We start from the raw sequence: 16,621 nt of genomic DNA, 5'->3' as shown, positions 1-16,621 counted from the left end.
AAGCCCAATCTTCTCCTGAGCAATCGGACCAAGCTCAATCTTCTCAGTCAGAACCGGAAGATACTACGGCCACTGAAGCCAATCCTCTCTAGTAGGATGGCGGGTCCACCAAAACTATCACGTTAATGATCACATCTGATAGTTTATTTTCTCCAAATTCCCCCACTAATCCTCTTCAAGTAGGATGGCGGGTCCACCAAAACTATCACGTTAACCGTCACCTCTGATAGTCCTTTTCCTCCAAATTCCCCCACCAATCCTCTTCAAGTAGGATGGCGGGTCCACCAAAACTATCACGTTAACCGTCACCTCTGATAGTCCTATTTTCCTCCAAATTCTCCCACCAATCCTCTTCTAGTAGGATGGCAGGTCCACCAAAACTATCACGTTAGCAGTTACCTCTGATAGTCAAACTCATCAGATAATAGCCTACCATGTGATGTACCTCTATTCCGACTTCATGGATAGTGCCCCACTAGGTGATGTGCCTTATCTACCTCTTTTTATTCCCCTGCTAAGTCTTAATCAAGACTGGGGGTTGGTTACTTGGAATCCATTAGATTAAGAGTAACGAATCTTTCACATCGTCGAGTTAACATTACACTTCTGACGATCATCATCCCCACAGAGTATGAATTCAGTTTGCATCACTCTCAACTTGTCACGTTAACAATACACCTCTGACAATCAACTTATCAATCCTTGACAATAGGATTATAAGTCCTCAAAATTGCTCAAATCGCAATCTTCCCCAGCAAGACGCTAAGTCTTCAAAATCTTGTTCAAATCACAAGCATCAAAATTTATCGCTTTTGATGATAAACTCATTTAGCAAGTTTTCCCAGCGAAACGCTAATTCCCACTTATCAATCTTCTTTAATAAGATGATAAGCCCACAAAGTTGTTCCAATCGCAACACATCATCTTGTCACGTTAACACTAAACCTCTGACAAAATCCACTTATCAATCATCATCAATAGGATGATAAGTCCACAAAGTTGCTCCGATCGCAACATACTCTCGTCACGTTAACACTAAACCTCTGACAACCCACTTATCAATCCTCTTCAATAGGATGATAAGTCCACAAAGTTGCTCCAATCGCAACACAAAATCCGTCATGTTAACACCAAACCTCTGACAATCCACTTATCAATCTTCGTCAATAGGATGATAAGTCCACAAAGTTGCTCCGATCGTAACACAATCTTGTCACGTTAACATCATACCTCTGACAACCCACTTATCAATCCTCGTCAATAGGATGATAAGTCCACAAAGTTGCTCTCATCGCAACACAAATTCCTGTTATGTTAATATCACACCTCTGACAAAATCAACTTATTAATCCTCTTCGATAGGATGATAAGTCCACAAAGTTTCTCCCATCGCAACACAATCTTGTCACGTTAACACTAAACCTCTGACAAAATTCACTTATCAATCCTCTTCAATAGGATGATAAGTCCACAAAGTTGCTCCAATCGCAACACAATCTTGTCACGTTGCTCCAATTGTAACACAATCTTGTCACGTTAATATCAAACACATCTGACAAAATCAACTTATCGACTCTCGTCAATAGAGCGATAGGTCCTCAAAGTTGCTCCGATCGCAATACTTTCCACTTATCGACTCTCATCAACGGAGCGATAGGTCCATAAAAATACTGTTAGGTTAACATCACACCTCTAACAGTCAAACCCCCCAATGAACTTGTTAATCCTTTTTCAACAAGAACAACAAGTTGTCATTATAAAATCCCCAACGGATTAAATATTTTCTAAAATTATCCTAGTGATAATAAAGAAAGTTTTTGAATTTTACTCTAAGTAAAAATTCATGCCAAGTTAATATTACACCTCTGGCGTTTCTAACTTTCTTTCAGTAACACAGGAAGAAACAATGACAAAGTCCACGTATTCAACATCGTGGCAGGTTGTTATTAATAACACCGAAATCCATGCCTTACACGCATGGGGGACTTTATCTCGATCCCTAATTAGAGATAAGTCTACGCCTTATCTCGATCCCTAATTAGAGATAAGTCTACGCCTAACACGCGTTGCCGGTTAGTCTTTTATCGTGAAAAGAACATCAAAATCCATGTCTCACACGCATGGGGGACTTTATCTCGATCCCTAATTAAAGATAAGTCTGCATCTAACACATGCTGCCGGTTAGTCTTTTCCCGTGAAAATAACAAAGTCTATGTATTCAAAATCATAGCATCAAGTCTAAGAGGGTTCATTCTCTTAGCACAACGTTACATGTGGAACGGACTTAGACAATCCACATGCTAGCCCGACTCAAACGGTAGTCGGTAAAGGCTTATCAAATTTGTTGAGGGCTGAGGGTTTGCCAAAAATCCTATGCACGTTTGCAGGCCCATCAGCTTAATGGATGTGATCTGAGACTTAAAACAGATGAGCCAAAGACAAGTCTCAAAGACTTAGTCAAAAATGCACAGAAGCCAATTCCATGTCTTAAGTCAAAACGTTGAGGTCAGACCCGCGATGCAAAAACCAAATGCCGAGGTCACACCTGTGTTCCAAATTCAACATGCAAGGGTGAGACCTGCATCTCAAGTTCAAAATGCAGGATCCACACCCACATTCCAGAAGCAGGATTATAGCGCATACCTTCACACAGGTCCTACGTGGCAAATCCCTTCAACCAAGATGCCTTCGAAGCAAGTGCAGAGAACAAATCCTTTACCGCAAGGAATCAACAGCTACAAAATCAGAGTTGAGATCCAAAGTATTCCGAAAATTCGTCCCAGTCAACCGCGAACTTTCGAAAACTTTGGAGGGGGTTCTGTAGGCTGTCTAAAATTCACAATAGATAGCTGATCCCCATCAAACACCGATGATGGAAGTTACAATCTGACGACTTCCAGAAGGCTATAATTTGAAGACTTTCACGTAGATCGCTGAAGGTTACAATCTGACGACCTTTACGATAACTGATGGAAGCTCTAATCAAACAGCCTTCATAATCAACATCGGGAGTTACAATCTGACGACTCTCACATATCAAAGAGCTAAAGCAAAGATTACAAAACGACGATCTTTACAACGCTTCGACAGAAAGAGACTACAAATCGACGGTCTCTTCAAATCAAACTGTGGAAGTCCTCCCCGCACACCAGTATCAAGACGCATCGCGTTCATAGCCACGAACACAGCTCAACGCAGCTCTATACCGCTGCCCAACGCAGCTCCAAGCGCTGCCCAACGCAGCTCTATACCGCTGCCCAACGTAGCTTTATACCGCTGCCCAACGCAGCTTCACTCGCTGCCCAACGCAGCTTTATACTGCTGCCCAACGCAGCTCTATACCGTTGCTCAACGCAGCTCTAACCGCTGCCCAACGCAGCTTCACTCGTTGCCAGACGCAACTCTATACCGCTACCAAACGCAGCTTCACTCACTGCCAGACGCAACTCTAACCGCCGCCAGACGCAGCTCGCAAACACTGCGTTCAAACGCAGATTTCATTCCAGAATACAGGGCCTGCGTTTGACTCGTTCAAACATGAGCTGAACGGTTTCAAAACCGTTTCCCACGATCTGAGGGGATCACCACTCCACTCAGGAGTGATTTAAGGGGCGGTTACATCCTATTAGCCCTACTTAGGAGCAAATTAAGGAGGTGGTTACACCCCTTAATCCCCTATAAATAACTGAAAATCAATTCAGTTCAGGGGCGGTCTGTTGGAACTTCTTGGCAGCGAAAAGAGGATCCTTCATCCTTCGGTTGGAGCTTTGGAGATCGGCAACAAGATCTTCTTCATCCTTGGCTTATAACCGACTTTCGGTTAAATCAACTCTTTCATAGAGTTTCAAACTCGTTCAGAGTTCTCCACAACATCAAATCGTGAGGAGAAGACCACGTTCCAGTGAAGCAAGACGTCGGATCGTCAACGGAGAGCAAACTCGATGCGAGCATTCAAGGGAGGCACTCCATCGTCATCGTGAAGAACCCAGAATTAAACAAAGGGGAGAATCCAGATCATTCTCTTCTCTTTTGTAATCAGGAAATCCAATTGTAACTGAGATTAAAGGAATACAAATCAATTTTCCTTCATTGTCTTTTTACTGCAAATTTTCCCACAAACAGGGACCACCTCCCATGTTTGGTTCTTCCGGAGAGATTCCATCTCCTCTTCCATCGCAACCAACCAACTCTCGCTATCTCTATCTCGAATAGCTTCCTTGAAGGAGACCGGCTCATATTCCTCCACCGAGAGTGCGTACTCAACCAAATTAACTTGCCCATAGTGCTTCAGGGGCTGATCAGCCCCTAGATTTTGTACCTGCTTGTATGCTCGCTTTGGCCTAGTGGAAGCCAAAGTATCCTCGAGCTGTTGTTGTTGTAGTGCCTGTGTATTCTCCTACTGAACCTCCTCCTGCTCAAGCTCATCATCTACCTGATTTCCCACTTGAACATGACTAGAACCTGGTTGGTCTTTAGGTTCTATCTCAATAACCTGGGACTTTGAAGTCCCAACAGTCCCAACACCATCATCCTTGGGCGCCCTAGCAATCATGGATTTTTCATCAAAGGTAACGTCACTGCTGATCACAAACTTTGAATCTTCTGTACACCAAAGGCGGTAGCCTTTTACGCCATTTGCATATCCCAAGAATATCACCTCCAGATTGTTCGCGAGAAAAATCGTATCTTTCTTCATTGACGTCATTGCACTCATTGACGTCATTGCACTCAAGTAATCGTTTATCGGTTACAAAGATCCGGTCTTTTTATAAGATCCGGTTACAACGAGATCAAAAAAGGAAATAAAAAAAATTACAACTTTTCTCTTTTGTCGAACAAATCACGAGCTCCTGTTTTGCGGTCGCTCTCTTGCGTGGGTTCTTCGCCTGCGCCGGGGTTAATCCGTGGACCACCGCGCGATCTAGATCCGGTCGGATCTACGTAGTACGACGGGTATTATTTCACGAAGGAAATAATAGCCGGGGGGATAGGTTCACCAAGGAAACAATCGCCCACCAAGCTTTGATCCGGAGTACGCTGCGTAGATCTGAGATCCGGTTCCTCTCGAACTCTTGCCTTATTTGGCGTTGACGATCGCCGAGCACCGGATCTGGAAGAGCAAGTCCTCAAAGTCCTAAAGCTTCAATCTTTTTAAGTTCTGAGCCTTGAATCCAGCAGAGCTTCGCCTCCAAAAATTCCAACCTTTTAACAAATGAACCAAGCCCCCTATTTATAGGCACTCAGAACTGTGCCCGGGCATAGATCTGACAGGCCACCTATAGGTGGCTCGGCTCTGGGCCGGCCACCTATAGGTGGCTCGGTTTTGGCCGAGCCCCTATAGGTATTTGGGTTCCATCGTTTTCCGTCTTTCGGTTCTGTTCGTGATTCGGTTATGTGGTTGATTTAGACTCTGATTCGTTGACCTGATTTGGCAGTAAATCCGATTCCTGATTTGGCAGTAAATCCACTTCTGAGTCTGAGTCCGAAACTGATCTTGATTCGATCGTGATTCGTCCGAGTCTACCCTTGGTTGGATGACTCGTTGACTCTTCGAACCCGTTAGCTTGATTCCGCACGTGAATGGATTTATTCCGTTGCTTGCGTGCGATTCGTTAACCTCGTTGCCTCGTTGGTTCGTCGGTTCGTGCTGAGCCGTATTAAGGGACCTATAAGCAATTTTATACGCCTACAGGCCCTCGCGTCAAGCTTTCCCTCGTTGACGTGATAATAGGCGGTACATCCGAAAATTCTGAGCCTCTCATAATCCGCATGTTCCCCTGACCACACCCTATAGGGTGTATCACCATCCAATGTTGAATGTGGAGAACGGTTCACAATGTAACATGCTGTAGCCACCGCTTCTGCCCACCATTCGTTGCCCAATCCAGCATAAGATCACATACTCATTGTCTTCTCCCGCAATGTTCGGTTCAGTCTCTCAGCGACCCCGTTTTGCTGTGGTGTTGACTTGACTGTCCAGTGTCGAACAATGCCCTCTTGATCACAGAACTTCTTGAAAGCACCATCTGTATACTCTGCACCGTTGTCAGATCTTAGTGTCTTCAATTTCTTGCCCGTCCTGTTCTCAATCATTGCTTTCCACTTCTTGAATGTCTCGAATACCTCATTCTTATGCTTAAGAAAATAAATCCAAGCATACCTCGAATGATCATCTATGAACGAGACAAAATACCTGGAACCACCCTTGGAAGTTGTTTGAGCCGGACCCCAAACATCCGTGTGCACATAATCTAGTATACCTCTGCTCTTGTGATTGCTTTTCAAGAATTGAACCCTGTGCGCCTTTCCATACACACAATCCTCGCAAAAATCCATGCAAGGTTTCTTCAGATTCTTCAGCAAACCCTCCTTACCAAGCAGAACCAGACCCTTCTCTGACATGTGCCCAAGCCGCCTATGCCATAACCGGGTGTGCTCACATGGGTCTCCACCACTTCCATCAGTTCCAACCGCTGCATCTCCTGTCACCGTCGTACCCGAGAGAGTATATAGATTACCGTGACGAACACCCTTCATCACTGTTAGGGAACCTCGAACAACCTTCTTTACTCCGTTCTCTGTAACAATCTTGCAGCCACCGGAGTCTAATGCACCCACTGAGATAAGATTCTTCCGCAAATCAGGAACGTGCTGTACGTCCGTTAGGGTTCTGACTTAGATGAGAAGCAAAAAGACGGAGAGTCAGTCGACAATTTTGTCAAGCGCTTCCGTGGGTTGGGATATTACACACCTACTCTCTTGTTAGGACAATCGACCTTGAAATGCCCAACTTCACCGCATTTGAAACACGCTCGTCCCGCAAGAGGTCTCGATTTAGATCTAGACTTTCCTCCCTTGCCTTTTCCTCGCTTATTGCTCCTTCCTCTAGCAAACAATCCCTGCGCTTGTTCTTTGTTACCACCAGTAGTCATGTCACTGGTTGCAATCTTCCGAAGGTCATCCGCTAGAAGCACCGTTCTAGTCTCATCCATCGTCAAATTGTCTCCCACAAGCATCAGTGTTTGTACCAGGTTCTCATAAGACTTCGGTAGAGATAGAAGTAGTAAAAGCGCCTGATCCTCGTCTTCTACAGTCACATCGATGTCCTTCAAATCCGATATTATCCTATCGAACTTGTTGATGTATTCCCGGATTGATGAGCCCTCCTCCATCTTGCAAGTATACAATTTGGATTTTAAATAGATCCAGTTCGTTAGACTCTTCGTCATGAAGGTGCGTGCTTTCTAACTTCAACCACACGCCCGCGGTCGTTTCCTCTCCATCTACCAAGAAAGCTACATCCCTTTCAAGGCAAAGGATAATCGACGCCCGTGCTTCCAGATCCAGCTCCTCCCAATCCTCATCAGACATATCCTTGTGCTTCTTCTCTTTTCCCGCCAAAGCTTTGTGCAATTTCTGCGAAATCAACGTGTTCTTCATCTGCATCCTCCAATAGGAAAAATCATTCTTCCCATTGAATTTTTCAATCTCGTATTTTCCTACTTTAACTGTTTTACTTGTTAACGCCATTCTCCGCTTGTATTAATGAATCCGCTTCTCTCAGGAAATTACCGAGCACCACCTCAAATCAGAAGCTACACCACTCCCAATCTGAATAACAGCTCTGATACCAATTGTTAGGCGCAGAGTCACGCCCACCGCCGCGGAAGCGATATTACCTGAGAGAAAGCCCTGGCTTTTATTGTCACAAAAGCACAAGTCAACCTCTATATTCCCTTTTCTCGAAGGAAACAAGAATAGATAATGAAATTCTTATTTCTCAAAGGAAACAAGAATTGAAAGTGATATATTTCATCAAAGTGAAATATACACTCTTCCTCTCATCAGCTCTAAGACCGAATATTGAGGGAACCTACAAGCAATAGTCAACACCCAGAAAACAGTAAATACACGAGATTTACGTGGTTCGGCAAAATTACCTACGTCCACGGGAGGGGTGAGGGGAGATTCCACTATAAGGAGAACACCGACGACTTGTACAATCCACCGGGAGGGGTGAGGGGAGATTCCACTATAAGGAGAACACCGACGACTTGTACAATCCACAAGCTCGTCTTAAAGAAAAAAGATCTGATTTTTATCCAAAAGAAATTAACCTCTCTTTTGTAGAATCTCTCTTTATCTCTCCTCAAGAAACTCTCAGCTTTTCTCTAAAAAACAATCGCAAAAAACTCTACGATTTATTTCCCCGCAGTCTTTTTCCCCTTGACTGCAGCCGGCTAAAAACCTCACACGTTTATCCCCGCACGAAACCCTAGGAAGAGATCGAATATTTAAAGGGAGATTAGTGGGCCGGTGAAGAAAGAAAACCCGCAGCTTGGAGTTAGGTGGGCGCACGTGGGTGGACCCCCACCAAGTTACTGATGCCGCTTGCCTCCGCGAAAGCCTCCGCGTTCATGGATGTGTCTTCGTGATGTGGCCCCCACGCTAATCCCTCTGTTCACAGTAGTGCTGCGGGAGGAGCAGCGGAAACCGAGACTTTCGGCTTGGGTTGCCGGATTAGGCTTGGTCAGAGGAGTTTCTACTGGAATCAGCATCCAAGCCGACGACGGGAAGTGCGAAGAAACCCCTCGGTGGCCCTGAGATCGAGCAAAAAGGAATCGAAGGAGTCTCTCTAGGATGAATAAGATGACTGTGATACCATGATAACTACTTTAATTAGAAGAAGACTTGATATTATTGATGATGGTCATTGCGCATATTTATACTAACTTGAGACTAAATATGAAAAGTCTTAATAAAGGCAGAAAGTAAAGGAGAAAATTAGGAAATGGTATCCTACATAATACATGATCATATACTACCTAATTTAACAAACATTATATCAAGATAAAAAAAATACTACTATATTTAACAGCCTCCGCATCACATCCCCTTCATCTCCTCCTATACAAACACTAACCCCTACCTTCCTCTTCACTCTCAAAACTTCCGTTTCACCGGAGAACTAAAACTCCAATCAAACCTCCGTCGACCGCAACGATTGAGGAGCTTGTCTCGTCGAAGTTGTGGCCACATCTGATTCTCCACTTTCGGAGTTCATTGGACGCCTCCTCCACGATCAATGTAGTCTAAACACTCTCCTTCCGTGCTATAGCAACTCATACAGGTATTCTTTTATTATATATATATATTTGTAAATCATTCACTTATTCTTTACCATCCATAAAACCCTGGGTTACGAGAATAACGTTAATTTGAATTATGAGGGGTTAGAAATAATTAAATTTAATTAGACTTAGATGGTAGAATTGTTGTATGTTTGATGTGTTTGCTCGGCTTATGAGTTCGTTAATAAATGTGAATTGCATATTCATTTAAGGTTGTATTTGACAATCACTCAAAATCTAAGCTAGGTTCAATTCTAAATCAGTTTTACTCTTGATCGAAGAACCGAACCAAATTAAGCTGGTCCGGTTTTTACCAATAAAAAACAAATTCAAAACTGGGCTAGGTTTAGTCTTCCAGTTTTAAGAGTTTACCTAAACACATTCTAATTAAATAATGAATTTTAAAATAATGAATTTTATGCTTTGTTTTAGAATAAGGAAGTAATAAAATAGAGCCGGTCTAGACTCTAGAGGTATTATACTAGGGACCCGAAATCTGACGCTTTAACACAATTGCTCTAAAAACCTCACGCTCATGCATTTTGATCGGACAACCCGGTGTTTATATTAGATTAAAGGTGTCTGATCAACTAATTGAAGTTAGCTGTTGAAGTTAGCTAAGATGTTGAAGTTAGCTGTTGAAGCTCAGCTAATTGAAGGATTAGGCCCTAAAAATATGAGGCATAAAGTTTTTTGCTTACAATATGCTGATGATACATTGATCTTTTGCAAAAATAAAAAAGAGCACTTGACTGTGTTGAAGCTGATTTTGTATTGCTTTGAATTAGCTTTAGGCTTAAAAATAAGTTTTAATAAAAGTGTGCTCATATTGCTCTTGAAGATAATGAGTCTTTACAACAAAATCTGGCTTTTATGATGAATTGTAAGTGTGGTAATTTCCTATTACTTATCTTGGAATACCTTTAAGGCCAGGAAAATTAAAAAGAGATGTCTGGTTTCCTTTGATTGAGAAAATTGAGAAAAGATTAGCTTTATGGAAAGGTAGATCTTTATCAAGAGGAGGGAGATTGGTTTTGGTTAACTCAGTCCTTTCCTCTATGCCAATCTTCTGGTTATCTTTCTTCTTATTCCCAGTTTGAGTTATTGAAAAGTTGATATAATGAGAAGAAGATTTTTATGGATTGGATCTTTGGAACATAAAGGGTGTGCTAATTTGGTTAAACGGGAGGAGATATGTAGACCAAAACAATGTGGTGATTTAGGGATAAAAAATTTAAAAATGATGAATAAAGCTCCCTTAGGTAAATGGCTTTGGAAATGGTTTAATGGCAACATTGAGCTTTGGAAGCAAACCAGTTTCCATAAATATTTTGAAAGAAATCATGGACAGAATATTTACGTTCTGAAAACTTGCATTCATCATGGTTTTGGAAAGGGATTTGGATCCTCTCCACTACAAAAAAGTAGTGGAGAGACCAATACTTTTAATCTCAAGCGTTGATTATTTAGTAGGCGGTTATGATATAATCTAAATCTAACACTTACCATACCCCCGTGTATTGCACTCATTCCTAATTTGCACTAAAAGAAAAAATCATAACCATCAACTAGATAATCAATGGCTGTGATTATGTAGTGGTCCCTCCATTATTTTTTTTGTAGTGGAGAGGATCCGAATCCTTTGGAAAGGCTTTTGGATTAATATTGACAGCTTTCTTTGCAGTACTCAAGTGGAGGTGGAATGATTTCTGATTATAAAAATCTTTGTGATAGTTGTTTCTTGAGGACAAAAACTATAGTAGTTTCTATATCTCCTTACTATGACAATCTAGTTAGATTTGTGTTGTTCTCTAATTTGTGGTTAGAGTATGGGATGTTTGTAACCTTGCAATGTAGTTGGTTTTGAACTATGGTACATATTCTAGGTTGGGGATATGTACCTGTTATGTAACAACCTTTATGTTATTTAGCTTGCTTGGTATCTTTATGATATCCCATCCTTTTTCTAAAAAAAAAAAGTGTCTGATCAACACCTGGCATTTACTTGGCTAGTTGGAGGTCTCAAGAGAAGGGTAATATCTGAGAGTGGGTCCTCCTCTAAAACATTCAAAAAATAAAAGCTACCTGTTTCCACGTCGCTTCGTGCCAATATTCTGCCTCATATTTGTCACTTGCTATCAGCTTTCAGATACTCGATTAACCAATCCTCAATCCTATGATTTCCAAAGTCAAAGCCTTCATCGTGCGCCGACAACCTTTGCTCAAGCAACTCCTTCGACTTTTCGACCCAATGAATCTCACAACTGTCAAGAATTAATATATAATAGGTTGTTTGCAATTGACTTCGAACAAGTGAAATGGCTTCATCTACATGAAAGCAATTCATGCATCTATGCGACAGAGCGTTGGCTATTCGTTCAATCTTGGAGAGAGAGAGAGAGAGAGAGAGAGAGAGAGAGAGAGAGAGAGAGAGAGAGAGAGTTTGAGGAAACAAGCTTCAGATCAAAATGTGGGAGCTGGAAGTGACATCCAAAGAGACCATCACCCCTTCATCCCCAACTCCTCCTCATCTCCGCACCCACAAGCTCTGCTGGATCGATCGATGCGTTAAAGTGCTTCACTTTCCCTTCGTCCTCTTTTATCAAAACCCTGCCGGCGCTCACTCCCTCCCCACTCTCAAAACCTCTTTATCTCGCACCCTGTCTATTTTCTACCCTGCCGCCGGAGAACTAGACCCCGACCACACCTTCGTCGACTGCAACGACCGGGGCGCTCACCTTGTCGAAGCCGTGGCCACAACTGATTCTCCGCTCTCGGAGCTTGTTGCTCGGGGCCTCAGCTGCTGCAGCGTGAACACTCTCCTCCCCTGCAGTAACAACTCCTGCAGGTATTCTTTTCTACCTTTGTGAATATGAATAGGAAAAAATGCTTCCAGCCCCCAAAAACCAAGGAAACATGCTTCCCACCCCCAAGACTTTGTCAATGGGTGTTTTACCCCCTAAAATAAAGATTCTGTTATCTGAGCCCCAAAAACACAAAACCCAAGAGATTAAAATATGTGAAGACCATAATACCATTCTCTCTCTCTCTTTCTTTTTTTATTAAAATATGATGAGGATTATTTTATTATTTTTGTTTTCTCTCTTTTTATTAAAATATGATGAGGATTATTTTATTATTTTTGTTTTCTCTCTCTTTATCATGATGTACTAAGATGATAGTTGATGAGGATTATTTTATTATTTTTGTTTTCTCTCTCTTTATCATGATGTACTAAGATGATAGTTGAAATGGTTGATGAAGATTATTTTATTATTTTTGTTTTTTTATTATTTTTGTTGTTTGTATTGGGAGATTGTTAAAGTTTTTTTTTTTTTTTGGTCAATGAAAATTTTTATTCATAACCAAATATGAATGATAAGTACAGCAATAGCTCAGATAGACTCTAAGCTTACAAATTCAATCAACTGTTAAGGTTACGGGTTAATTGTTAATGAATTGTTAGCATCAAAATACTATCATGCCCCCCCCGTTCTCTCTCTCTCTATCATGATGTTACTTTGATGATATTGAAATGATTGAAGAGGATTATTATTTTATTATTTTTGTTTTTTATTCTTTTCGTATTTTTAGAATATTCGTTGTTAAGGATAATGGTTGGTTGTAAAGTTTATGCATTGATTGTTAAGGTTACGGGTTGGTTGTTAAGGTTACGGGTTTCTTGTTAAGGTTATGGGTTTGTTGTGTAGATTACAGATTTGTTGTTAAGGTTACGAGTTTAATTGTTAAGGTTACGAGTTTAATTGTTAAGGTTACGTGTTTAATTGTTAAGGTTACAGGTTTAATTGTTACGGTTACGGTTTAATTGTTAAGGTTACGATTTAATTATTCAGGTTACGGGTTTAATTGTTAAGGTTACGCGTTTAATTGTTACAGATACGGGTTTAATTGTTACGGTTACGGGTTTAATTATTAAGGTTACATGTTTAATTGTTAAGGTTACGGTTAATTGTTAAGGTTACGGTTTAATTGTTAAGGTTATGAGTTTAATTGTTAAGGTTACAGGTTTAATTGTTAAGGTTACGGGTTTAATTGTTAAGGTTACGTGTTTAATTGTTAAGGTTACGGGTTTAATTGTTAAGATTACGGGTTTAATTGTTACGGTTACGGGTTTAATTATTAAGGTTACGTGTTTAATTGTTAAGGTTACGGGTCTAATTGTTAAGGTTACGGGTTAATTATTAAGGTTACAAATTTAATTATTAAGGTTATGGATTTAATTGTTAAGGTTACGGGTCAATTGTTAAGGTTATGGATCCTTTCTCTCTCTCTCTCTCGTAACCTTAACAATTAAACCTGTAACCTTAACAATTAAACCGTAACCTTAATAATTAAACTGGTAACCTTAACAATTAAACCGGTAACCTTAACAACTAAACCCGTAACCTTAACAATTAAACCCATAACATTAACAATTAAACCGTAAACTTAACAATTAAACCGTAACCTTAACAATTAAACCCGTAACCTTAACAATCAAAACCGTAACCTTAACAATTAAACCCGTAACCTTAACAATTAAACACGTAACCTTAATAATTAAACCCGTAACCATAATAATTAAACCAATAACCTTAACAATTAAACACGTAACCTTAACAATTAAACCCGTAACTTTAACAATTAAACCTGTAACCTTAATAACAAATCCGTAAACTACACAACAAACCCATAACCTTAACAACAAACCCGTAACCTTAACAACCAACCCGTAACCTTAACAATCAATGCATAACCTTTACAACCAACCATTATCCTTAACAACGAATATTCTAAAAATACGAAAAGAATAAAAAACAAAAATAATAAAATAATAATCATCTTTAATCATTTCAATATCATCAAAGTAACATCATGATAGAGAGAGAGAGAAGGGGGAGAGAGAGAGAGAGAGAGAGAGAGAGAGAGGATTCATAACATTAACAATTAACTCGTAACCTTAACAATTAACCCGTAACTTTAACAATCTCCCAATACAAACAACAAAAATAATAAAAAATAAAAATAATAAAATAATCCTCATCAATCATTTCAACTATCATCTTAGTACATCATGATAAAGAGAGAGAGAAAACGAAAATAATAAAATAATCTTCATCATATTTTAATAAAAAAAGAAAGAGAGAGAGAATGATATTATGGTCTTCACATATTTTAATCTCTTAGGTTTTGTTTTTTGGGGCTCAGAGAATAGAATCTTTATTTTTTAGGGTAAAACATCCGTTGACAGACTCTTGGGGGGTGGGAAGCACGTTTCTTTAGCTTTTAGGGGCTGGAAGCATTTTTCCCATATGAATATCAAAAAGGCTTTCTTTACAGAAACCACCTTCAAAATAGGATGACGTAATGAACCACCTTGACCTATATTTTCTAGTAGATTTTGATTCAAATTCCGAAAGTGCCCTTAAGAAACAAAACTGTGGCCCCGTGAAAAATCTCAATTTGTGGCGGACGTGCTTTTCAAAACCAATTTTTGCGGGTTTCTATTAAAGTTTCACAAAGAAAAAGAATAAAACGGTTGATTTTTAAAGTGGTTTCTGCAGAAAAAAATAAAATTCTTTTGTAAATACGAAGTAATTCTTGAGGGAAAAACTATTGCAGAAACAACAGTGGCAACCCTCTCCTCTCCGTCCAGATAACCACCTTCTCCTGGCGCCGGAAATCGCCGTCGCCATCTGCATCTCCCACAAAATCTCTGATGCCCGCTCCGCCGGGCTTTCGTCACCGCATGGGGCCGCCACAGCGACCAGAAGAAGCTCAGCCCCCGCTTCCCGCCTTTAACGCGGCGTCTCTTTACGCCCAATTTTACAAAAGAGGTACCCGACTATGGACGGCCCGCGCCAAACCTCATTATCAAAGACTTCTCTTTCGACGAGTCGGCAATCACTAACCTCAGAAAATCTTCCGTTATCACCAACCCTACACGTGTTCAGACGGTGATCGCCCTCTGTGCGATGCTGCACGAGGGCGAAGGCAGCGACAGGCTGTCGAAGCCGTGATGGCGAGAATCGTGGTCGACATGCGAGGGAAGGCGGAACCGCCTTTGCCGGACAGCCTGTTCGGCAACATGGTGTGGCAAGTTGCGACGGCGGTGACGGAGGCCGAGGCCAAATTGAAGTCGAGGTTCGAAGAGAAGGTGAGCTCGACCATAAAAAATATCGACAGAGAGAGACTGAGAGAGTATACAGAGACTGACGGGTGGCCGTTGAGGGAGGAGACGGTGAGGGAGATCGCGGATGAGGTTGGTGATGACTGGGACGTGTATTTTTTCACTAGCTGGACGAGGTTTGGGTTTTACGAGGCAGATTTTGGGTTTGGGAGGCCCATCTGGATGGGGATCGGTGGGCCCGTGATGAGGAATATGGTTACTTTGACCGGGATGGAGGCTTGGGTGACGTTGGAGGAGGAGGATATGATTAGGTTTGAGCGGGATGAAGAGATCCTCGCTTATACTTCCTCGTATGTGTAGTCAACATTGCCTTCATACTGGAATTGGCGGTTTGCTTGAAATCATGTGATGCCTACATTTTCTGTTGTATTCTCGATTTCATACGTCCTTTGTGAGAGTAGTGTTTCGTTTGTGCCAAGAATGAAACGTTAGCAAATTAATGCTACAACGATGAATGATGCATGAAATCGACTTCAAATATGTACTGCTTAGATATCTATAATTTTATTGTGAAAACTGTTTCTCGAATGAATTTTTTTTGTTTTGTTGAAAAATAATTGGCACGAAATCTACATGACTTACACAATTGCCCATGTTCTTTTACATTGCATTGGAAATTGTTTTTAATGAGGTTGCATATACTATTTATATTTTTTTATTTTATATGCACTGAAACATGTTTTTAATAAGATCGTTCATTAACTCTTGGTTGGGCCAGATTCTCCCCAATGGATCCAATATCAAAGATGAATTTATAACGGATTGCGATCCAAAATCAAGATAAAGAGAGAGGTGACATGGACTATCTTTTTTTGAAGAGGAGAGGATTCAAATCCGCTTTTTGGGAAAGTAAAATCTTTTTTTTAAAGGGAAGCACCGAGATTGGCCAGGTAGCTTCAGCTATTTCAGAGACGGACGCGAGCAGACTTTGGCACTATAGGTTGGGGCACACAGGTAAAAAGTCACTGCAGTCTTTTTGCAAGCAGGGGCTATTGAAAGAAGCCAAGAGTGGAAAGACAGAATTCTGTGAGCACTGCGTTCTTAGCAAGAAGACAATGATGAAGTTCAGGATAGCCATCCATAGGATGACTGACATCTTGGACTACGTGTACATAGATGTTTGGGTCCCACCAAGACGGGCATCACTTGGTGGTCGATATTGGTTCGTCACGTTTGTAGATGACTATTCTAGGTGTTATTTGGTGTACACCATGACGAAAAGAGTAAAGTCCTAGAGATATTTGTGGAGTGGAAGAAGATATTGGAACTACAGACTGGGGAAAAGATCAAGACGTTGCGA

At 41.0% G+C, this 16,621-nt stretch overlaps 1 protein-coding gene across 1 annotated transcript; it reads left to right on the top strand.

Moving 5' to 3' along the window:
- On the top strand, positions 11,600–15,797 carry LOC109825540 (pelargonidin 3-O-(6-caffeoylglucoside) 5-O-(6-O-malonylglucoside) 4'''-malonyltransferase-like). Its single transcript, XM_020392391.1, is given in 5 exon segments — positions 11,600–11,979; positions 14,754–14,800; positions 14,803–14,865; positions 14,868–15,149; positions 15,152–15,797. Coding segments are annotated over 5 exon segments (1,242 nt in total). The 3' UTR covers positions 15,622–15,797.

This window comes from Asparagus officinalis, chromosome 10 (assembly GCF_001876935.1).
Source record: "Asparagus officinalis chromosome 10, Aspof.V1, whole genome shotgun sequence".
Classification (NCBI taxonomy): domain Eukaryota; kingdom Viridiplantae; phylum Streptophyta; class Magnoliopsida; order Asparagales; family Asparagaceae; genus Asparagus; species Asparagus officinalis.
This window is presented reverse-complemented; position numbering and strand designations above follow the sequence as displayed.